The sequence below is a fragment of the Rhinatrema bivittatum genome, chromosome 6 (genome assembly GCF_901001135.1).
Source record: "Rhinatrema bivittatum chromosome 6, aRhiBiv1.1, whole genome shotgun sequence".
In the NCBI taxonomy this organism is placed as follows: domain Eukaryota; kingdom Metazoa; phylum Chordata; class Amphibia; order Gymnophiona; family Rhinatrematidae; genus Rhinatrema; species Rhinatrema bivittatum.
Genome location: NC_042620.1, coordinates 58,929,224 through 58,953,198, shown reverse-complemented (window position 1 = coordinate 58,953,198; position 23,975 = coordinate 58,929,224). Strand labels below are relative to the sequence as shown.

General features: G+C 41.4%; 1 protein-coding gene across 1 annotated transcript in view; it reads left to right on the top strand.

Annotated features, from left to right (window-relative positions):
• Positions 1-23,975, top strand: part of LRP1B (LDL receptor related protein 1B) — a 3,516,099-nt gene that overhangs the window by 2,324,995 nt on the left and 1,167,129 nt on the right. Inside the window, 3 exon segments of the mRNA XM_029607894.1 lie at positions 8,776-9,003; positions 14,061-14,235; positions 15,917-16,011. Coding sequence (XP_029463754.1) covers positions 8,776-9,003; positions 14,061-14,235; positions 15,917-16,011 — 498 coding nt within the window.

Below are 23,975 nucleotides of genomic sequence, written 5' to 3'. Positions count from 1 at the left end.
TTATTTGCACCTCAAAAAAAGCAATGTTAGTTATGTAGTCATTAATTTTGTTTTTAAGAATAGCTTTGACCATTTTGCTTGGCACCAACGTCAGGCTTACTGGTCTATAGTTTTCCAAATCACCCTGGATACCATTTTAAAAAATTGGTGCCACAATGTCCACCCGCCAGTCTTCTGGTACCATGGTTGTTTTAAATGATAGGTTGTAAATCACAAGAAACAGGTCTTCAATTTCATTTTTGAATGCCATCAGAACTCTGGGGTGAATACCATCCAGTTCCAGTGATTTGTTATTTTTTAATTTGTCAATCTGAGTTATTACATCCTTCAGTTTCACAGTGATTCCATCTAATTGCTCAGTCATCACCATCAAAAACATTTTCAGTGTGCATATGATCCCAGCATCCTCCTCAGTAAAGACAGATGCCAAGAATGTATTTATTTTTTTTTCTGCTAGTTCCTTGCCCTCTCTAACCACATGGCAATGGCCAGGTGCCTTCTATTAAAACTGTAAGGATATAGGAATAAGCCTCTAAATACTAAATTTTACTGGTGGGTTTTTTTAAAGATAAATTCTACATTTTTCATGCATTCCTGGTTTTATAAGATGTGTTGAAATTGATGCAGATATCATATTACTCCAGTGGGCCATTATACAAATAAATGATCTCAAGATAAAAACTTGAGATTCACTGAGGATCACCTTCCTGGTGGCTGAAAGGAATCAGTAAGTTTTTGCTTGGGACAGTGTCTTTTTTAAAAGTATTGGGGCAAAGTTAACTATTTGGGAATATTATTTAGTGTGTTTGTGTGTCTGTGCTTTTAATAGTCAGTAAGGCAGTGAATAAACAAGTTAGACTGTTTGTATTTTTAAATAATCAGTCAATAAGGCAGCTAGTAAGCAGTAGGTAGTGTGTTTATTTTTAAAAGTCAGCAGACTTTTAAGAACTGAATGTTTGTATTTAATACAAAAAAACACACACAAAAAAAAACAACCCAAAAAGTAGCCAGAAGCTAGAAATAAGCTAGGAGCAGTGTATACCTAAGTAAAAAGGTTGAAAAGTTCAGCTCAGTTATTCCCTTTGGAAAGGTGTTGAGGTAATGTGATTTGGTTTGAATAGGTACCAACATTTGTTAATCAAGAGAGCAGTGAGTCATAGGGATGTGAATCGGGCTTTGGACGATTGAAATTATCGTCAATATTTTCAAAATCGTCAGAAATCGGGGGCTCCCCAAAACAATAGGAAAACCCCACGATATTGATCATGGGGGTTCCCTTATCGTTTTGGGGGAGGGTGGGAAAAACGGCACACAAAAATAACCCCTTAACCCACTTTGACCCTTTAAAACTAACCCCTTTGCTTCCCCCACCCTCCCGACACCCCAAAAACTTTTTACAGGTCCCTGGTGGTCCAGTGGGGGTCCCGGGAGCGATCTCCCACTCCAGGCCATCCTCCCGCTCCCGGGCCGTTGACTGCCACTATTCAAAATGGCACCGATGGCCCTTTGCCCTTACCATGTGACAGGGTATCCGTGCCATTGGCCGGACCCTGTCACATGGTAGGAGCACTGGATGGCCGGCGCCATCTTGTGCTCCTACCATGTGACAGGGGCTAACCAATGGCACCGTTACCTCTCTCACCAAGTCCTGTGCTCCACTGAGAATTAAATCTAAAATTGCTCCCTCTCTTGTTGGTTCCTGAACCAATTGCTCCATAAAGCTATCATTTATTCCATCCAGGAACGTTATCTCTCTAGCGTGTCCCGAAGATATATTTACTCAGTCAATATAGGGGTAATTGAAGTCTCCCATTATTACCGCACTACCAATTTGATTAGCTTCCCTAATTTCTCTTAGCATTTCACTGTCCGTCTCACCATCTTGACCAGGTAGACGGTAGTATACTCCTATCACTATAGTTTTCCCCGACACACAAGGGATTTCTACCCATAAAGATTCAATTTTGCATTTAGTCTCATGCAGGATGTTTATCCTGTTGGACTTTATGCCATCTCGGACTTAAAGCGCCACACCGCCTCCCAGGTACTCCTCTCTGTCATTGCGATATAATTTGTACCCCGGTATAGCATTGTCCCATTGGTTATCCTCCTTCCACCATGTCTCTGAGATGCCAATTAAGTCTATGTCATCATTTACTGCTATACATTCTAATTCTCCCATCTTACTTCTTAGACTTCTGGCATTAGCATACAAACATTTCAAAGTTTGTTTTTTGTTTGTATTTTCATTCTGCTTTTTAATTGATAGGGATAAGTTAGAATTTTTTAGCTCAGGTAAGTTTTTAAGTACAGGCACTTGGACTACTTTTCTTATTATTGGAACCTCACTGTCGGGATACCTTAATTCTAATGCATCATTAGTATCCTTTGAAGCTACCTCTCTCTGAACCATGCGCTGCTGAGCAACTGTCGGCTTTTCCCTTTGTTCTAGTTTAAAAGCTGTTCTATCTTCTTTTTAAAGGTTAGTGCCAGCAGTCTGGTTCCACCCTCGTTAAGGTGGAGCCCATCCCTTCGGAAGAGACGCCCCCTTCCCCAAAAGGTTCCCCAGTTCCTAACAAAACTGAATCCCTCTTCCTTGCACCATTGTCTCATCCATGCATTGAGACTCCGTGAATCTGCCTGCCTCTGGTGACCTGCGCGTGGAACAGGAAGCATTTCAGAGAATGCTACCCTGGAGGTTCTCGACTTAAGCTTTCCACCTAAGAGACTAAATTTGGCTTCCAGAACTTCCCTCCCACATTTTGCTATGTTGTTGGTGCCCATATGTACCACAACAGCCGGCTCCTCCCCAGCACTGTCTAAAATCCTATCTAGGTGACGCGTGAGGTCCGCCAACTTCGCACCAGGTAGGCATGTTTCCTTGGGGAAATATCCTCAGTGCGAAAGGTCAATGCATCACCTGGAGAGCAGATCCTTGCTACAGGATCCTTTCCTGCTGCACCCGATTGATGTTCTCCAATCATGAGACCTTCTTCCTCTAAGGCAGCACCAGAGCTGAAAGTCTGAAGTTGGGACTTGGCTACTATGTCCCTGAAGGTCTCATCTTTATACCTCTCTGCCTCAGCTCCTCCAGGTCTGCCACTCTAGCCTCCAGAAATCGGACTCGTTCTCTGAGAGCCAGGAGCTCTTTGCATCGCATGCACATGTACAACTTCTCACCGGTGGGTAAATAATCATACATGTGACACTCGATGCAAAAGACTGGGAACGCCCCCTCTTGCTGCTGGACTGCTGTCTTCATCTCAGTTTTGATCAGTTCCTAGTTAAGGTTTAGGTTGCTATAGGAGTAGGAATCTGTCTAACATCCTTTAAATGTATAAATGAATTCACTATATGTCTGGTATTGGCCTACTGGGATCTGATCAAACTCTTAATAAAGTGTTTTTTGTTTTTTTTTGTTTTTTTGTGAAAGTGTCACCTGCCTATAAATGAAAGGATGAGCTAGGGTTGGGTGGGCAAGGGGTGGGAGGATTGGGAAATACAAACAGTCTAACTTCAGTTAGTCAGCCAGAGTGACTCACTAGAGATGTGAATCGAAACCGGAATCGGTTCGGATTCCGGTTCCGATTCATATGTGGGTTTTTTTCAATTGGGCCCGATCGCGGTTTTGTTTATCGGCTGCGCCCAAGCCCATAAACAAAAAACCCACCCCGACCATTTAAAACTAACCCCTTAGGTTCCCCCACACTCCCGACCCCCCCAAAAAAAATGTTTTACAGGTACCTGGTGGTCCAGTGGGGGTTCCGGGAGTGATCTCCCACTCCGGGCTGTCCTCCCGCTCCCGGGCCATCGGCTGCCACAAATCAAAATGGCGCCGATGGCCCTTTGCCCTTACCATGTGACAGGGTATCCGTGCCATTGGCCGGACCCTGTCACATGGTAGGAGCACTGGATGGCCAGCGTCATCTTGTGCTCCTACCATGTGACAGGGGCTAACCAATGGCACCGGTAGCCCCTTTGACATAGTAAGGGCAAAGGCAATCGGCGCCATTTTGAATACTGGCCGCTTGGCAATAGTGATCATAATATGATCAAATTTCAATTAATGACTGGAAGAGGAACAGTATGCAAATCCACAGCTCTTGTGCTAATCTTCCAAAAGGAAAACTTTGATAAAATGAGAAAAATTGTTATAAAAAAACTGAAAGGAGCAGCTACAAAAGTAAAATATGTGCAAGAGGCGTGGTCATTGATAAATCATACCATTCTAGGAGCACAGTCCTGATGTATTCCACACATTAAGAAAGGTGGAAAGAAGGCAAAACGATTATCGGTATGGTTAAAAGGGGAGGTGAAAGAAGCTATTTTAGTCAAAAGATCTTCATTCAAAAATTGGAAGAAGGATCCAACAGAAGAAAATAGGATAATGTATAAATGTTGGCGAGTTAAATGTCATTGATAAGACAGGCTAAGAGAGAATTTGAAAAGAAGTTGGCCGCAGAGGCAAAAACTCACAGTAAAAACGTTTTTAAAATATATCCGAAGCAGAAAGCCTGTGAGGGCGTCAGTTGGATCATTAGATGATCAAGGGGTTAAAGGGGAACTTAGAGAAGATAAGGCCATCGTGGAAAGATCAAATGATGTCTTTGCTTCGGTGTTTACTGAAGAGGATGTTGGGGAGGTACCCGTACTGGAGAAGGTTTTCATGGGTAATGATTCAGATGGACTGAATCAAATCACGGTCAACCTAGAAGATGTGGTAGACCTGATTGATAAACTGAAGAGTAGTAAATCACCTGGACCGGATGGTATACACCCCAGAGTTCTGAAGGAACTAAAAAATGAAATTTCAGACCTATTAGTAAAAATTTGTAACCTATCATTAAAATCATCCATTGTACCTGAAGACTGGAGGATAGCAAATGTAACCCCAATATTTTAAAAGGGCTCCAGGGGTGATCCGGGAAACTACAGACCAGTTAGCCTGACTTCAGTGCGAGGAAAAATAGTAGAACGTGTTCTAAACATCAAAATCACAGAATATATAGAAAGACATGGTTTAATGGAACAAAGTCAGCATGGTTTTACCCAAGGCAAGTCTTGCCTCACAAATCTGCTTCACTTTTTTGAAGGAGTTAATAAACATGTAGATAAAGGTGAACTGGTTGGTGTAGTATACTTGGATTTTCAGAAGGCGTTTGACAAAGTTCCTCATGAGAGGCTTCTAGGAAAAGTAAAAAGTCATGGGATAGGTGGTGATGTCCTTTCGTGAATTGCAAACTGGCTGAAAGACAGGAAACAGAGAGTAGGATTAAATGGACAATTTTCTCAGTGGAAGTGAGTAGGCAGTGGAGTGCCTCAGGGATCTGTATTGGGACCCTTACTATTCATTATATTTATAAATGATCTGGAAAGAAATACGATGAGTGAGGTAATCAAATTTGCAGATGATTCAAAATTGTTCAGAGTAGTTAAATCACAAGCAGATTGTGATACATTGCAGGAAGACCTTGTGAGACTGGAAAATTGGGCATCAAAATGGCAGATGAAATTTAATGTGGTTAAGTGCAAGGTGATGCATATAGGGAAAAATAACCCATGCTATAGTTACACAATGTTAGGTTCCATATTAGGTGCTACAACCCAAGAAAGAGATTTAGGCGTCATAGTGGATAACATATTGAAATTGTCGGTTCAGTGTGCTGCAGCAGTCAAAAAAGCAAGCAGAATGTTGGGAATTATTAGAAAGGGAATGGTGAATAAAATGGAAAATGTCATAATGCCTCTGTATCGCTCCATGGTGAGACCGCACCTTGAATACTGTGTACAATTCTGGTCACCGCATCTCAAAAGAGGTATAATTGCGATGGAGAAGGTACAGAGAAGGGCTACCAAAATGATAAGGGGAATGGAGCAGCTCCCCTATGAGGAAAGACTAAAGAGGTTAGGACTTTTCAGCTTGGAGAAGAGATGGCTGAGGGGGGATATGCCAGAGGTGTTTAAAATCACGAGAGGTCTAGAACGGGTAGATGTGAATCGGTTATTTACTCTTTCGGATAATAGAAAGACTAGGGGGCACTTCATGAAGTTAGCATGTGGCACATTTAAAACTAATCGGAGAAAGTTCTTTTTTACTCAATACACAATTAAACTCTGGAATTTGTTGCCAGAAGATGTGGTTAGTGCAGTTAGTACAGCTGTGTTTAAAAAAGGATTGGATAAGTTCTTGGTGGGGACGTCCATTACCTGCTATTAAGTTCACTTGGAGAATAGCCACTGCTATTACTAGCAACAGTAACATGGAATAGACTTAGTTTTTGGGTACTTGCCAGGTTCTTATGGCCTGGATTGGCCACTGTTGGAAACAGGATGCTGGGCTTGATGGACCCTGGTCTGACCCAGTATGGCATGTTCTTATGGTCTAATTATAATGTGGGGAAGGCCCAGTGGCTCAGTAGCAAATGTTATGAAATGTCATTTCATATCTTCTGTTCCCTGGGCTGGGCGTGCTTTGGAAGTAGTGTTCACAGGTTGTTGGGGAAGGAGTCCCAGTCATCACACAGTGAGAACACATAGTAGATCTTGAGTTAGGGCCCATGGTTACAGGGTTCCAGAGAGAACCCCTGGTGTTTGAACCCCAGTTGAGCATTGTTGCTACAATAACTGAGTTTGGTGAGCTGGAAGGAGATATAATTAGGGGAAAAGTCCACTGATTTTTGTGAATGAAGGCTTATGTTGCCATAGCCCAACAGAAGTTCATTCCAATTCAACTGGAATCTTAATGAATTAAGAGCTAATTTTCAGGCCAAAAAACATATTATTAAAACATGACTCTTAAATTATACAGTGAAAAATCAGTTGATCTTAGGTGATGGAATACATTCCAACTTTATCTTTGAACATAGAGAGACCAATATTCATTAGGTCCTTTAGTAGACAAGTTATCTGGCTAAAGCTAGCTGGATAACTTCTCCTGTATATTCAGCAGATTAAATGTCTGCTTCTGACAGGCAGTGCTGGAAGCATAAACTATGCTTAATTTTTGCAACCAACACTGCAAAATTGCCTAACAGAAGCAGTGCTGGAGCCACCGGTAGTGGGTGAGTAATGACCTTCACTACTGGCAGGGATGAGTTTTGGCCATCAGGGATGGGAGATGGTAGGGATTGGAGAGTCTGGGGGAGAGGAGAGGGGTATGACAGTCCAGGGGGATACAGATTGGATATTTTTGAATCAAACCAGGAAACTTTTGTGTGTGGGGGGGGGGGGGGGGGGGGGGGGGGGGAGGGAAGAGGAATCCCTTTTTTGTGGCTGAGGGATGTGATTACAGTATAAGGTATTAAGCTGACATTCAGGCCACATGCTCATTGATTTATTGTTTTTTTGGGGGGTGAAACATACAGTGCTACTTAACTGTATATCTTTGTAGGATGGATAATTTTAAGCCACCTCTGGAAAGGGTCTAAAACTATTCAGCTAACATTACCATATATACTCGATATTTGGCTATGTTAACTGGATAACTCAACTCCTCCATGGAATGCCCCAGGTACGCCATTTTTTATTCAGCTAAATTATAGCAAGATAACTACTTATCCAGTAATAATTTAGCTGGATAAATATCTGAATATGTCAAAACAGGCCATTTAGATGGATAATTTGTGAGTTATCCATCTGAATAATTTTTGAATATTGACCTAAGGAAAACTAGGGACTTTTAATGACGGAGAGCAGGAATAGAGAATGCTGTACAATACCATACATCAAAATGGTGCGGTCCACAAGGGTGGATGTGCTAGAGCTAATTAACTCCAGCGTGACCCCAGTGGACACCATCATTTAGCATTGAAGAGCTGAAGAAAGAAGAGGACCATGAAGAGGAGCTCCCAAGGCTTGGGCCTGACCCTGGGCCAAGGCTTCCTTGCTGGAACCCCGGTATCAGGCCTAGGTCTAATCCTAGAACCTGGCATTGGGACCTAGGCTCCAGGTTTGGTCACAGTGTTGGGCCTGGGTTCAGGCTCCATCCAAGTCTGAGGCCCTGGCATCAGGACCTAGCCTCTGGGTTGGGTCACAGCTTCAGCCCTGAACTCGGGCTCTGACCTAGGCTGAGACCCAGGTTTTGGGACCTCTCTGGGGTGGGTGGCAGCATCAGGACTGGGTCTGGGCACCGGCCTAGGCCGAGGCCCAGGCATAAGGACCTGGCCTCTGGTTCGGAACATGGCTCAGGCCTGGGTCCATGCCAAGGTCCCAGTTTTGGGATCTGGTCTCCAGGTGAGGCCATGACACTGGGACAAGGCCGAGCTTCTACCTAAGCTGAGTCATCAGCCTTGAGTAGGCTGAGGCTGCAGTGAACTACCATGGCCTCAGCCTATGCAAGTCCTAAGCTTTGGCCTAGTCACAGCTGGTGGAGTCCCACTGGACCAGGTAAGTGGTGGCCAATGGGGGATTCTGGCCCTGGCACTTTTCCAGGCCTAGTTTTCATTTTTTTGGCCAACTTTTTTTTTTTTTTTTTTTTGGGGGGGGGGGGGTTATTGTTTGATTTGTTTTTTTTACATGAATGAAATGAATCAAGCAATCCATGAACTGAAATTCATGGTAAAAAACCTCCTGAAAAAATTGAAAACAAAAATGTATTTTTCCCCCTACACATCCCTGTATATGGCAGCATGCGATAACCTGGTTATATTAGCACAAATTTGAACTGGAGAACTGACAGACTAGATTGGGTCTTGCATTATTTGTTTGCAATAATGTCCTTTGTTTTTGTTTACTTATCGTAACTATGATTTTAAAAAATGGTATCTTTGACTACAGAAATGAAGAAATTTCTTCTTTATACAAGACATTCAGAAATAAGAGGAGTGGATATAGATAACCCATACTTCAACTTCATCACAGCCTTCACTGCTCCCGACATTGATGATGTTACTATAGTAGACTTTGATGCAGCAGAAGAGCGCTTGTATTGGACTGATGTAAAGACTCAGACAATCAAACGTGCTTTCATTAATGGAACTGGATTAGAAACAGTCATTTCAGGAGGTAAACTATATTTCATGTGTATTATAAGAGTTTTGCTATCATTTTGTGCTATATGTAAATGCAAACCATAGTGAAATCTTGTCAAGATTTCCTGTCATTAATATTTTATACTGATTATAGAATACAACTTTTGAATAATAATGAACTAAATAAATAATTTGCCCCAATGTGCCATCTTTATCTAGTTCCTTTCTCTGAAATGAAATAATTACTTAACATTATATAATAGTAGCATATTATATTGTTTCCCTCAGTTTTCAATAGATTTTTATTAAGTATAATTTTATATATACATGACATCTCCTGACTTTTTCTGAAACTCTGTCATGTGAATTAAGTCAAAATCTATGCACTAGAATGTCCAGTTTACACAAAAACAATTAGGGCCAGATTTTATAACATGCATGCGGGCATAGATTTGTTTGCCCAACCCGGCATGAACAAATCTACGCCCGATTTTATAACATGCACGCGCAGCCGCACGCATGTTATAAAATCCAGGGTTGGCGTGCGCAAGATGGTGCACAATTGTGCAAATTGCGTGCGCCGAGCCGAACAGCCTTCCTCCGTTCCCTCCAAGGCCGCTCTGAAATCGGAGCGGCCTCGAAGGGAACTTTCCTTCCACCCCACCCCCCCCCCGCACCTTCTCCTCCCTTCTCCTATCTAACCCGCCCCCCAGCCCTAACTAAACTCTCCCCCTTACCTTTGTTGGAGAAGTTACGCCTGCCTCTGGGCAAGCATAACTAGCGCACGCCGGCTCTCCTTCCCCTGGCCCGGTGGCTGTTCCGGAGGCCTCGGTCCCACCCATGGAATGCCCCTAGGCTGGTGCCCCACCCACAGCCCCGCCCCGGAATGCCCCCAGGCCAGCACCCCGCCCATGGCCCCCGCCCCAGAACACACATTTTTTTCAAGACCCTGGACTTACGGGCGTACCGAAGCTTGCGCCTATGCAAGATCGGCTTGGCACGCGCATGGGGAGGCAGGGGTAGGTTTTCTGGGATTGCATGTGTATCTTATATGCGCAAACCTATGAAAATCTACCCCTTAATGTTTACCTTCAATTCAAATCTGCACAATGGGCCTAATTTTCTAAAGTATCGCATGCCTGCAATACTTTAGAAAATTGTGCTACTGGGGGGTGAGGGGTCGACCCAGGGGGTGGTCCTGCACTAGCCAGCAGCGATCACACCGCCACGGTTCGATCGCTGCCGGTTTTGAACCCAATAGCGCCACCATAGAAGGTGTAGCTATTGGGCGCGAATTAGGACACGAAAAGGCCCTTACCTTTTCGTTGTCCGCGGCACCTTCATGGAGTCGGCCCCGGTGACACCCCGACTCCTCCTCTTCCGGGGCCGACTCCGCCCCCATCCTGGTATCGCATGCGATAAGGGACTTTTCGCATACGAAACGTCCCTTATCGCGTGTGAGCCACTTGGAAAATGACCCCCAATGTATAAGTATGCAAAGAAATTTGCTTATATATATATATTAGGGATGTGAATCATGTGCCCGATTGTCTTAACGATTGGATTTGGCTAGAGGGAGAAAAAAATCTGATCGGTGGTGATGTGAATTGGAATCGGTTCTAATTCACATCGTTAATTTTTTTTTTGTGAGGCCCGACCCTTTAAAATTGACCCCTTACCTTCCCCCACCCTCCTGAACCCCCCCCCAAACCTTTTTATGAGTACCTGGTGGTCCAGTGGGGGCGCGGGGACCGATTTCCCGCTCTCAAGCCATCGGTGCCATTTTGGCTGCCACTCAAAAATGGCGCCGATGGCCTGATAAAAAAAAAAGCCACTCGACCCTTTAAAAATGACCCCTTAGCTTCCCCCACCCTCTTGAGCCCCCCAAAACATTTTAAAATTACCTGGTGGTCAACCTGGGAGCGATCTCCCGTTCTCTGGCCGTCGGCTGCCACTCATAAAGATGGCGCTTACCATGTGACAGGGTATCCGTGCCATTGGCCGGCCCCTGTCACATGGTAGGAGCACTGGATGGCCGGCGCCATCTTTAAAGGTGGTGCTGGCCAGCCAGTGCTCCTACCATGTGACAGGGGTTGGCCAATGGCACGGATACCCTGTCACATGGTAAGGGCAAAGGGCCATCGGTGGGGCAGAGCAAATGTAAAGTAGGGAGGATTTATCGTGTGCCACAAAGTTAGCATGGCTCCTAACACGGCCAATAACTACAACTCTTTCATTGTGTTATAGCCACGATGTCTCTTAACAGGCCTGTTTCAGTATGCTGCTGAGAGAGAGAGAGAGAGAGAGAGAGAGAGAGAGAGACTTGCTATAGTGCCTCCTCCCTAGACAGGTGTTTGTATCCCAATGGGAGGCCCACCTAGTAACTCGAGGTGAGGGTTAAGTATTAGTGTAGGGGGTTAGGGGCCACTTTGACATTCAGCGTGAGATGTACAAACAGAACAGTGGTCTCTTGTGAAGATTTGCTGGCCTTCGGAGTGAGGAAATTCACTCCATGATGAGATTTGTGCAATGTTCTCTCCACCTAGCTTATTGTTACCCAGGTAGAGAGTCCATCAAGCTAGGTGGAGAGAACATTGCACAAATCTCATCTTGGAGTGAGTTTTCTCTATCTCTCTCTCACTCTCTTAGCCTGCAGCATACTGAAACAGGCCTGTTAGGAGACATCATGAACTGCGATATACTGGCAATGTAGCCTTAATTGGGCTAATAGTGCAACTTGCGATAACAGCCTTTTGCATAGCTGATATCGCAATTTGTGATACATATGCTTATTAGCATAAGGTACACCCCTTTTTGGTATCGCATGTGATATTGGAAAATGAGGCCCTGAATGTTTGGTCATTAATACAATTTTATAACATAGAGGCCCTTTAGATCCCATTTTCATCTTGGCATAGTAAAGTGAGGGATCACACATTTGAAGACATCATATTTTATTCTTCTGTATTGCTTTGCACACATTCCCTCTTTGAATCTTGATTTTGACTGTGAAGTTTCATTTTTACTTATAATTTTATAATCATATAAAAAGGGTAATGAAAGCTGTCTTCTGAGAAGAAAGCAGAGTCATTTTCTTGTAGAACACAAATGAAATATGAACATAAATGCATAATAAAATATGGAACTACATTCTTAACAAATTTTCTCATATATATCATATATACAGTTATAAGAATTGAAATATATCAATAAAATAAATATTTGGAGGTGAAAAAATCTAATGCCCATATATGATTCATAACTAATATATAATAAAAATAAGATTATTAAAAGCTATGATAAATTAAATACAATAATATGCTGATAGTACAATACATTTTCACATTCTCCCTAGCCATTACAGATTAAAGAACTAACCTGAAAATATCTCACACATGGAGATTATGTAGTATCTCAGGAGAAAAAGAGGGAGCTTTTTAAACTGAGTACATTTGTAGTAGAACACAGATTATCTAAAAATGCTTATGTTGGAGAAAATATCTGAGAGAATTTTGAGAGTTCACACTTCTTGGCTGAATGTAGAAGCATTAAAATCAGTTTAATTGTGTAAGTTGGCAGACTAGTTTACAAATATGTCTTACTGCTGGAAAGCAGTTTTCAAATCTTTTATCTGTACTATCACATATAGATATCTCTTTTGTATTTCTTCTAAATATTTTGTATTTAACTTGTATTTTTAATGACAAAGAATAAAGCACTTTTCATGTCTCAATACTTTAATATATCTGAATAAAACTATAGTAATATTAGCTGTTTTAGATTTGATATAAATTCCTGTTCTCAATTACACAAGAAATAAACAATTGAGTGAAAAAAATGTTTTCCAAAATATAAAAAGACAACACTCCCTCTAGTCTCTGTGAAATGACTAACGTGATGAGTCTCAATCTAATCAATTATTTCTATACAATTTTTTTATCCATTAAGAATTCAAGAAAGTGTTATAGAACAGTATGGTATTGATCTTGAAAGACCCCAATATGGTCATAACTCTTGAATAGAATACTTTTTTCCTTTTTCTTCACTTTCTCACTGTGAAAGACTTCATCGTATACAATCTAAATTTTGCTAAATATGTCATTTTTTTACAAAATTCTTAAAAACTTTAAAAGAAAACTTCTGATCTTATCTGATGTCTCCATCAAAATAATTAGAAATCCAAATCTTCTCACCTCTGTCTCAAATTTCTCAAACTTGGGCCTGGATTTATCAATCTAGCTTGATGGACTCTCTACCTGGGTAACATAGAGCTAGGTTGAGAGAACATTGCACAAATCTAATCTTTGAGTGAGTTTCCTCACTCCGAAGTTCATCAAATCTTCACAAGAGAGCACTGTTCTGTTCATACGTCTCACTTTAAATGTCAAAGTGGCCCCTAACCCCCTACACTAAAACCTAAACCTCACCTCAAGTTACTAGGTGGGTCTCCCATACAGATATAAATACCTATCTAGGGTGAGGGCATTATGGCTAGGTTCTCTCTCTCTCTCTCTCTCTCTCTCTCTCTCCCTCCCTCTCTCTCTCATAGTAAACATGGTCGTGTCCCCCCCCCTAGTGGTTGTATGTAGGAAATACCACATTCTGGCACTTATCTCAAAGTGTGAAAAAGTTATCACAATTTGTGGTAACTTAGCTCTTCACATAGGTATTAGCACAAACTGTCTATTAACATAAAACATGCCCCTTTTTCTATCGCAGGCAATAGTGCATTTTGATAAATCCAGGTCAAAGTTTGTTAGCTAATTTAATTTTATTGTAGCCTTAAACTACAAGACCACTATCCTTTTTTACCTTAAATGCATCCTACTGACTCATTTACTGCTAGTATAATTTTAATGGTAATTGTTGCTTCAGGATTTCAACCAGCACAGCAATAAATCATTAATGATAATTAATGCCCTAGAAAGAGCTAATCAAGGTATAGGTTTACAACCTTGTATTATTTTTGTCAACAAAGTTAAAATATCAATTGAATTTTATCTAATCATTAAAATAACTAAACTTACTTGTTTTAAAAAAAAGCCCCCCTAATCAACTTATTCACTTGTATTCTGTTCTTTTAAATTTTAGATAGTCACCGTATTAGAGGGCTTGCAGTAGACTGGATATCCCGCAATTTGTACTGGATTAGCTCTGAGTTTGATGAAACTCAAATAAATGTGGCACGTTTGGATGGCTCATTGAAAACCTCAATTATCCATGAAGTTGATAAACCACAATGTTTGGTAGTTCATCCAGCAAGGGGGTAATGTATAATTATATGAATGAATAAACTAGGTTATGTTGAATGTAGTTTGAGATAATATATGGTATGTGGGATTATTTATAAACATTTTGATTTTATGGTTAGGCTTTTGAAGACAACTTACAGTAGGAACTTATTCCCCACAGTTACCTTTTCCTCCTCAAAATGAATTATTTTAGCTTATAAAAAAAAACAACTTCTGAGTATATATGAGTACTAATACTGTCTAGTCTATAATCTTTAGATATTTGAACATAATCATGGCACTCAAAATGAAGTGTATCTACTTTGCATAGGTTTAGTCATACTATTCCAAATGATTATGTTCTGAGAAATAATTTTATTCCATACACTTCAGAGTGTGATCGAACATGAAAATAGTGCCAGATCATAAGTAATTCAGTGTTAAGAAAATGAGCTTCAGTCTTTGATCACTCTTTCACATTTAGCATTTTAGTTATAGACAAAGACCTGGAAAAAAGTCTTTCATAAATCAGCTTGTAAGGCCCAGTATACTAAAGCATTTCTCCCATTTTGTGTGTATGGGATAGTGAAACAAGCCTTTAATAAGAATAGGTGAGTTGGTTTACTTGAAATTTGACCTTTTCTACTTCTGTTACCCCTAGAATGCTTTCTGATTTAGGTCTTTTTTTTATTATTATTTGTTTCTTTTCTTAGCAAGTCTAATTTTTGTGAAAATTACCTGATTAACTGTTCTGAAAACCAAAGAATTTTATCAATGCATAGAACATGCACAGAACAGGCAGGGGCAATGCAAGTATCCCCACTCTATTGTAATACTTCTTCATCCCTGCTCTGAGTTTATCAGTAATTTAGCCAGTTAGTGCCAGAATGTGATAATGGTTTAAGTGATTTAGGGACCTGTTGATTAGTAACTCAATAGAGACCGCAAGCTTATTTCATATGGGCCTTGAAGTGACTTTCAAATTGTAATGAAAATTGGTCATTATCATCAGATTTATCAGCAATTTTGATAATTTTGCAGTAGAAGCTCATAATCAAACATATTGGGGCGGATTTTAAAAGCCCTGCTCGCGTAAATCCGCCCGGATTTACGCGAGCAGGGCCTTGCGCGTCAGCGCACCTATTTTCCATAGGCCTGCCGGCACGCGCAGAGCCCCGGGACTCGCGTATGTCCCGGGGTTTTTCGAGGGGGCGTGTCGGGGGCGTGTCGGGGGCGTGTCGGTGGTGGGGCCGATCGGCGCGGCGTTTTGGGAGCGGGACGCGGCGTTTCGGGGGCGTGGTTTCAGGTGGGGCGGGCCCGGGGGCGTGGCCGTGCCCTCCGGAACCGCCCCCGGATCGCGTCTTCGCGATCCGGGGGCGTGGATTTACGTCTCCCTCCGGGAGACGTAAATTTTAGTAGATATGCGCGGCTATGCGCGTATCTACTAAAATCCAGCGTACTTTTGTTTGCGCCTGGTGCGCCAACAAAAGTACGCGAAGGCGCACTTTTTTAAAATCTAGCCCATTGTACTTTTATTTCATATTATTTCAGGTTAAAAGGAGAATGCTAGCATAGTAAAATATACAACTACTAGCCATAATAGTAAACCCATATAACTGAATATTATAAAAATTGAGTTGATTCATTTAGGCTTTCATTAAGAAAACAATCATTAATGAATATAGCTAAGTACACAATTCACATTTTCTTTTAAAGGAAGCTTTATTGGACTGATGGAAATTACATTAATATGGCAAACATGGATGGCAGCAACAGCAAGATCCTATTCCAGAATCAAAAAGGTCCCATTGGTAAATATGCCTTTCTGCTTTCATATTCCTCGTATTTATTTATTTATTTATAGCTTTTTTTATACCGGCGTTCATTGCACATCATTTAATTGGAAATAATTCTTCAGAAAATTTGATTTATAAGCTGAAAGATGCTATTTCTTTAAAATGGATCACTTGTTCTAATAAAGTATATGTATTCCCTGTACATATCTATCTATCTATATATGTAGTAATAGCAAGAGTGGAGAAACCTTACATGCCAAAGTGCAAATGTAAACAAAGAAATATGAGGAAATAATTTAAATCCCAAAGTATTATTTTTAATCATCCCATGCAATCACGAGATTTCTAAATGTCAGGTTCAAAGTAACATCTTTATTAGTTTTTTGCTATTATCATCACTGAATAGGTTATAGGATTCTTAAACCTTAAAGTCCCTCTTTAAGCATTAAAGTCCTCTGTAATGGCCATGTTTCACCAGTCGGCTTCTTTGGGAAGGACTTCACTAGGATACCGTGCAGAAGCTTTTAGCCCAGTGATATACATACTGAGCTGTATGTATGTCATGAATTTATATATACCAAAGAAAATGGAAACCAACAAAATTCAAAAGCAAAGGCTTAGTTGGAAAAGTGTCAGCAAGCCAGGCAGCGTGTTCAAGAGAACTTGAACCGCCCGGTCTTTTCAATCATCCATCTTGTGATTAAATGGGTATATTTCTACAGTGATAAATTAAGGAAACAAGCTTTAAATTTTTTTCTCTGTTCAACTTACTTTCCTCCAAGTCATAGTCTTAAGTCATGCCACCACACTGCAGATCTATATTGAGCAACAAGATATTAGTTTATAAATTGAGATAAAGCCAATTAATTGAGGAATACACAGTATATCTGGTACTAAATTTTGCATTCTTACTACCACTTGAAAATTAGCAATAATTTTCAAAGTCACCAATGAAAACATCAATAACCTGAGAATACAATATATGAAAGCTAAACAAAATACGAAAAGAAATATTCATCTTGATAGTTTTTATGTGACCCAGCCAAAAAAAGAACCAAATCAAAGAAAAACAGAAAGAAGATGAAAAGAAATAAAATCTGTTTTAACCTAAACCAAATTATTAGGTTAATTCATGATATATATAAATTCATATTATAACCAGACAGAGCCTGTTAGCAACCCATAGCAACAAATACCGAAGAAAAGGGAAACCAACAAAAATTTGAAAGCAAGGGCTTAGTTGGAAAGGTGTCAGCAAGCCAGATGGCGTATTCAAGAGAACTTGAACTGCCCGGTCTTTTCAATCATCCACCTTGTGATTAAACGTGTATATTGTTGACACCTTTCCAACTAAGCCCTTGCTTTCGAATTTTTGTTGGTTTCCCTTTTCTTCGGTATTTGTCTCGTTATAATATGAATTTATATATGTCACAAATTAACCTCTTAATTTGGTTTAGGTTAAAACAGATGTTATTTCTTCTTATCTTCTTTCTGGTTTTCTTTTGTTAGTTTTTATGTGACCCAGCCAAAAAAAAAAAAAAAAACTAATCAAGTTGAATATTTCTCTTTATATTTTGTTCAGCTTTCACATATTGTATTCCCAGGTAATTGATGTCTTCATTGGTGACTGACAATTACTGCTAATTTTCAAGTGGTAGTAAGAATGCAAAATTTAGTACCAGATGTACTGTGTATTCCTCAATTAATTGGCTTTATCTCAGTTTATAATCTAACACCTTGTTGCTCAACATAGATTTGAAGTGTGGTGGCATGTCTTAGACTATGACTTGGAGGAAAATAAGTCATAAAGTCCAAGAAGTAAATAATTGTAATTCCTTATCATTCATTATCAATTGTAATTCTCTATCATCCTGCCTGCTTATGCCAGTCCAGACAAGTGTGCTATGCTTTCCTGTCAGCAGATGGAGACAAAGAACAAGTTTCTCATGACAATATTCACAGTACATGAGCTGGTATAGTAACCTTGTCAGTATTACTGTGCTTCAGCAGTTGCAGATATATCTAGACTGGTGTAGCATTTAAAGGACTCCTGATTGACTATCCTTTGGAAGTCTATGAGGAGCCAAGGGATGAGGAATTAGACTCCGGCAGTTTCAGGTTTCTTGAGATTGTGTGGGGCTCTAATCCCCCTTGGGGACTGAAATTATACTCTTTGGGCTGTAGCATATTGCTATTTTTCTCTTCTCCTACCCTCCCTGCTCAATGCTATCATGATCTCCTCCAAGTTGAGCAATTAAAAAAAAAAACTGGGAGAAAGGACCAACTACATAGACTGACTTGGATTCTGTGGGCTGCTACAGCATTTGTGAGAGAGCCCATGGGGAAAGAGAAGCATGGAGGGCTTATGAAATTACCTAATGTATGGAGCCCATGGTCTGAGTTTTCTGCAGATCTGGAGTGTAAGTGAGCACTGGGCAGCCTATGCATCAAGGTTTTAGGTATAGAAGACTTCAAGTGAGAGTATGTGTGTGTGTGGGGGGGGGGGGGGGCAGAGCTTGGCCTGTTATGGCAGAGGAAGAACCCTCACAATTTTTCAGCTGGAGATTCCACCATTCCTAAGGTGTAGATTTTTAAAGGGTTACATGCGTAATATATGTGAGTAACCCCTGAAAACCTACCCCTGCGCGCGCAAGCCCATTTTGCATAGGCTCGGTGGCGCGCACAAGCCCCAGGACGCGCGTATGTCCTGGGGCTTTGAAAAAGGGGCGGGCCGGGGTGGGCAGGGTCGTGGGTGTTGCGCCGATCCAGGGGTGGTCCGGGGGCGGTCCCGAGTACTTTGTCACAGTGGCCATGCTGGAGGTTCGCGTACCAGGAGCTGGCCGGCGTGACGAAGATATGCCTGCAAGAGGCAGTCATAAAAAAGAAAAGATAGGGGCAGATTTAGGTAGGGCTGGTTTAGATAGGGGAAGGGAGGGGATGGGGGGGGGACCGAAAGAAAAGTTCCCTCCAAGGCTGCTCCAGTTTCGGAGCGGCCTTGGAGAGAATGGGGAAAGCCATCGGGGCTCCCCTCGGGCTCGGCGTGTGCAAGGTGCACAAGTGTGTGCCCCCTTGCGCAAGCCGACCCCGAGTTTTATAAAATGCGCGTGGCAGCGTGCGCATGTTATAAAATTGGGTGTACATTTGTGCGCGCCGGGTAGCGCACAAATCTGGTCAGCTTGGGGGTGTCAGGAGGCCCCCCTAAGCTGGCCAAAAGTTCCTTTTGAGCCGAACGAGGATCCCGGAAGCGACCCCCGCGGGGAATCACGTGACGTCAGCGCCACGTCGGAGTGACGCGGCGTCACGTGATTCCCCGCGAGTTCCCTCCGGCACCCTCGTTCGGCCCAAAAGGAACTTTTGGCCAGCTTGGGGGGGCCTCCTGACACCCCCAAGCTGGCCAAAAGTTCCTTTTGGGCCGAACGAGCCTTCCGGCGCGAACCCGCGGGGAATCACGTGACGCCGCGTCACTCCGACGTGGCGCCGACGTCACGTGCTCCTCGCAAAGAATTTCAGAAATGGCGTCCTCACTCCTCGCTGGATCACCAGGGAGTTGTGGTAAGTCTTTGGGGGGGGGGGGATTAAGGAAGGTGAGGGGTTTAAATTTTTATTTTGGATCAACAATCGCGATTTCCAACTTATTCAACATAGCTATGTTGAATAAGTTGGAAATCCGATCATTTATGTCTCATCACTTTTTTAAGTTAAAAAAAAAAAAAAGTAGCGTTTTACATTTATGTTCAATACGAATGCACACCCCTAGCAGCAAGTGCAAGAAAAGGAAAGCCTGGGACCATCTCCCTCAACCTTTGATTTCTTGGCCCCCCAGAGCTGTCTCCTGAAGGCTTGGGGCTCCTCCTGTGGGGTGCTCAGAGCCAAATATTCTTTATTCCCTGGCGTTAATGTTACTTTTGCGCAAGGGCTTTTTCCTACAGGGCAGGCCTGGAAAACAAAAGATGGCTGATTTTCAAGAGGGAAATCAGAGGACCCCCCATGAAAAGACATTAATTGAGAGAGGGACTTTTATTGAGAGATCCATACTTCCAGCTAGTCCCCTTAGGACAGGGAGAGGAAAAGTCTATTATGGTTCTCAGAAAAAGAGGAAGAGGAAATTTCTTCAGTAGATACTGAGGAGTCCACTGTCCTTCGCTGTTTAGAAATGAGGAATTGATTGCTCTTATATCCAAATGGCTGCCATTTGGACATCCAATCCCCCAAGCTTTCATGGTCCTATTTCAATTCCTTACAATCATCTTGTGATTTAAATATTTGAATCATTTTTTTATGATCTGCAAAGTTGATTATCTCACTCATCACTCCCTTTTCCAGATCATTTATAAATATATTTAAACAAACACTGTTCCCAGTACGGACACCTAGGGCACTTGACAGCAATGACCATTCAGTCCTACTCTTTATTATCTATTTTTTTTTAGCCAATTACCATTCCACAGTAGGGCATTACCTCCTATCCCATGACTTTTAATTTCCTGATGACTTTCTCATGGGGAATTTTGTCAAATGTCTTTTGAAAATTCAGATACACTATATCAACCTCCTAACCCTTGTCCATATGTTTATTAATCCCTTCAAAAACGTCTAACTGATTTTAAGACAAGACTTCCCTTTGCTAATTTCATGTTAGTACTGCTCCATTAATCTATATATATCTAGATGACCAGTAATTTTGTTCTTTAGAATAGCTTTGACCATTTTGCCCAGCACTGATGTCAAACTCTCTGATCTGTAATTTCCTGGATCATCCTTTGAACTCTTTTTTTAAAATGGGTGTTATGTTGGCCAGCCTCCTATCTAGAGCTAATTTGAATGATAAGTTAGAGATTACTAATAAGATGTATTTATTTGATTTGGGGGAGGGGGGGCGTTAATTACTTTTATCATGCTTCCTCCAAAGTTCAGGGCAGGTTACAAAAAATATAGCATACACAAAATTAAAGACATACATTTCAAATTCAAATACAAATTCAAACAACAGTAAAATCATCATAGTCTGCTAAGCATGGCTGAACCTTATTTTGGAAATTATTGGGTGAATAAATAAGTTTTTAATGCCTTCTTTAATTCTTTCTAATTTGAGATAGATATTATGTCAAGTGAGATAGAATCCCAGATTTTTGGCCCTGCAATAGAAAAAGCTGCCTCCCAAGTGATGGCAAGATGATATGTTTTGCTGCTGGAATGTCAAGAAGTATTTGATGACATAAGATTTATTTTTGATGTGTAGAGATATAGAGTAACATTCATCCAAGACTGGAATTGTTGTGAATGAGGTTGTGGACTATGGTTAAAATCTTGAAAATTATTTGCCATTCAACTGGAAGCAGTGAAAAGCTTCAAGAATAGGTATAATGTTTTCCTGGATTCTTGCATTCATGAGGAGCCTAGTGGCAGAGTTTTGTGTTTGTAATAAGTGTGCTAGTAATAAGTCTACAATTTCATTTTCTATTTCTTCCAGAACTCATGTGTATACCATTTGGTCCTGGTGATTTTTGTTATTCTTATTTTGTCAATCTGCTCTAATACATCTTTTCAGATCATCATCCCTGCAAATTGGAACGTCTCTAATGCTGTTTTCAAGATGGGAAAAGTGATGGAAAAGTTTTTTCTCATTTCAGTTGAGGACCAAGACTTTATGTTATGATCCCTAAGGTAGATGCCTTGGTCATTGAAATTATACAATCCCTGTGGAAGGGGATATTGGCTTTCAGAGACTGACAAAAAGATCAAATCCTGTTGAAAAAGGCTTTTCAGAAATCAGCATTAGCCTTGCAATCTTCTGTTTGTGGGGTATATGTGATCCAAGCTCTACTGAGAAGGGCACAACATCTTCTGGATGCCCCATATGGCAACTGAAGCTCTTTTAGGTATAGAGAGTTGACCTGGATAGAGCTGGGTTCAGCTTTCCTGGCATAATCACAGTATGATTTTATTAGGGCCATGGTCATGATGATTATGTTCAAAAACTATTATGGTTGATATACTGGTCAGCTGATGATATTTCAAAGTCTTGTTTGAACAAGTTATTCTTTAAAGGGAATTTCTTTTCAGTGAAGAGTTGGAGAGGTTGATGAAAAATCTGTGGAGATTACCAGAGGATAAGCATTGTGATGTAGTCAAGGGGCTTGTGCAGCAGCAACGATTTAATGAAATGATATTACCGTCCTGGACAAAATTTTCAGTTTTCAAGTATCAAGGGCCACACATGTCAATTCTTTTGAGGAGGGAAAGGAAATTCCAGAGATGAAGCAAGCTTATTAGGAGAAGCCTACTCAATGCAATGAGTAGTAGTGGGTCCTCTACGGTAATTCTGATGGGTGGAAGGTTCACCACATTTTATCTGGAGTGGGCCCAAATCACAGAAGACCATTGAGTGCTAGATGTTGTTCAAAACAACTGTGCTCTGGAGTTGGCCTTTACAATTTCAGATGCCTTCTTTATCTCCTCTTTTCAGAGGCAAAAAGGGTAGCAATAGCCATGTAATGGTTATTTCAAATGGAGCAATAGTTCTGCTTTCAGCTGACAAAAAGGGCCAGAGAAGGTACTTCAAGTATTTTGTAGTTCTGAAGAAGGAAGACACTTTTATGGCTTATTCTGGACTCAAAGAGCTCGATGTCTCAAGGTTTTTCATTTTCAAATGTAGACTATGTGGTCGAACATAATGGTGGAGGAGGAAAAGGACAGTGTCTCTCATCCCTAGATCTGAATAAAGCTTATTTACACATTCCCAATCAGAAGAGAGCATCAGAGGTGTCTGCAGTTTCAATGATAGGAAATAATTTTCAGTTCAGAGATCTTCCATTCAGGCTGGACACTGCACTACAAACCTTCAGGTCATGGTGGTAATGGCAGTTTTATGCATACAGATCGTGTATTAGTATACCCTTATCTGTATGACTGGCTTCTCTACCTGCTACATCAGGGACATGCCATCTAGGCCAGCAAGACTCTTTGTCAAATATTATCCTAGGGTTGCCAACCACAGTAAGCCCTAGTTCAGCTGCCCAAGCAGTCTTCTCAGCCTGTCTCAAGCATACAGGCCTGCACCTGGCCCAAGGCAGGATATCTAAGGACTGCCTTGAATCGCAATGAGTAGTTGACAAGATTTATCATGGATTTGGGAAGAATTCAGGATCATCAAGAGAGACCACAACAAACTAAGCAGTTTTCCATCACATGCTGGCAATCCTTATCCCTCTCTTTCTATCCCCTCAAATGCTTGAACAACCACTGTGACAATAAGCATGTATTTATGAGAAATTCAGTGACCCACTACCAGTACAAACTACCTGCTCCTGAGCTATTTAGACAAATACATTTTACCTAAATAACTCCGCCATAACCGATGACTATGATACAGGTAGATGGGTGAAGAGCCATCTGCTCCTGGAGACAAGGTTCAAAGAGGGGAAACATGCTCCTCTCTCCTCTTAAATTTCCACTGGACCTGTCGCCACCTTCCATGGCAAACTAAAGGAACTCTTGTTGGCCAGCCACATTACCATACCATGACCTGACTGAGCAGTATCCCTCCCCCCACACACCCCCACACCAATACCCCTATACCACATATGTACACATACATTTCTACATAAAGATACCTCACATGCCCTGCACTCACATATTTTACATACTCTCCCCCTGCTCATAGATAATCCTCCCATAAACCCTGCTCACATCCTCATACACATACCTATAAACACTCCCCTCACAACTTATAAACACATTCCATCTCCATACACTCATGCATTCACCTACTCATTGACAAATCACACCCCACATACTCATATGACCACCTCTCCACAGACACACAAATTCCACACACCAACAGACATATACGTACACATACCCCAACTTATATGTATCCTCAAAAAAATCATTATCACCCACACACCCCCTAGACAAATATTACCTCAACCACTCCTTCCCAAAACCCACCATACACACACACACCCTCACACACACAC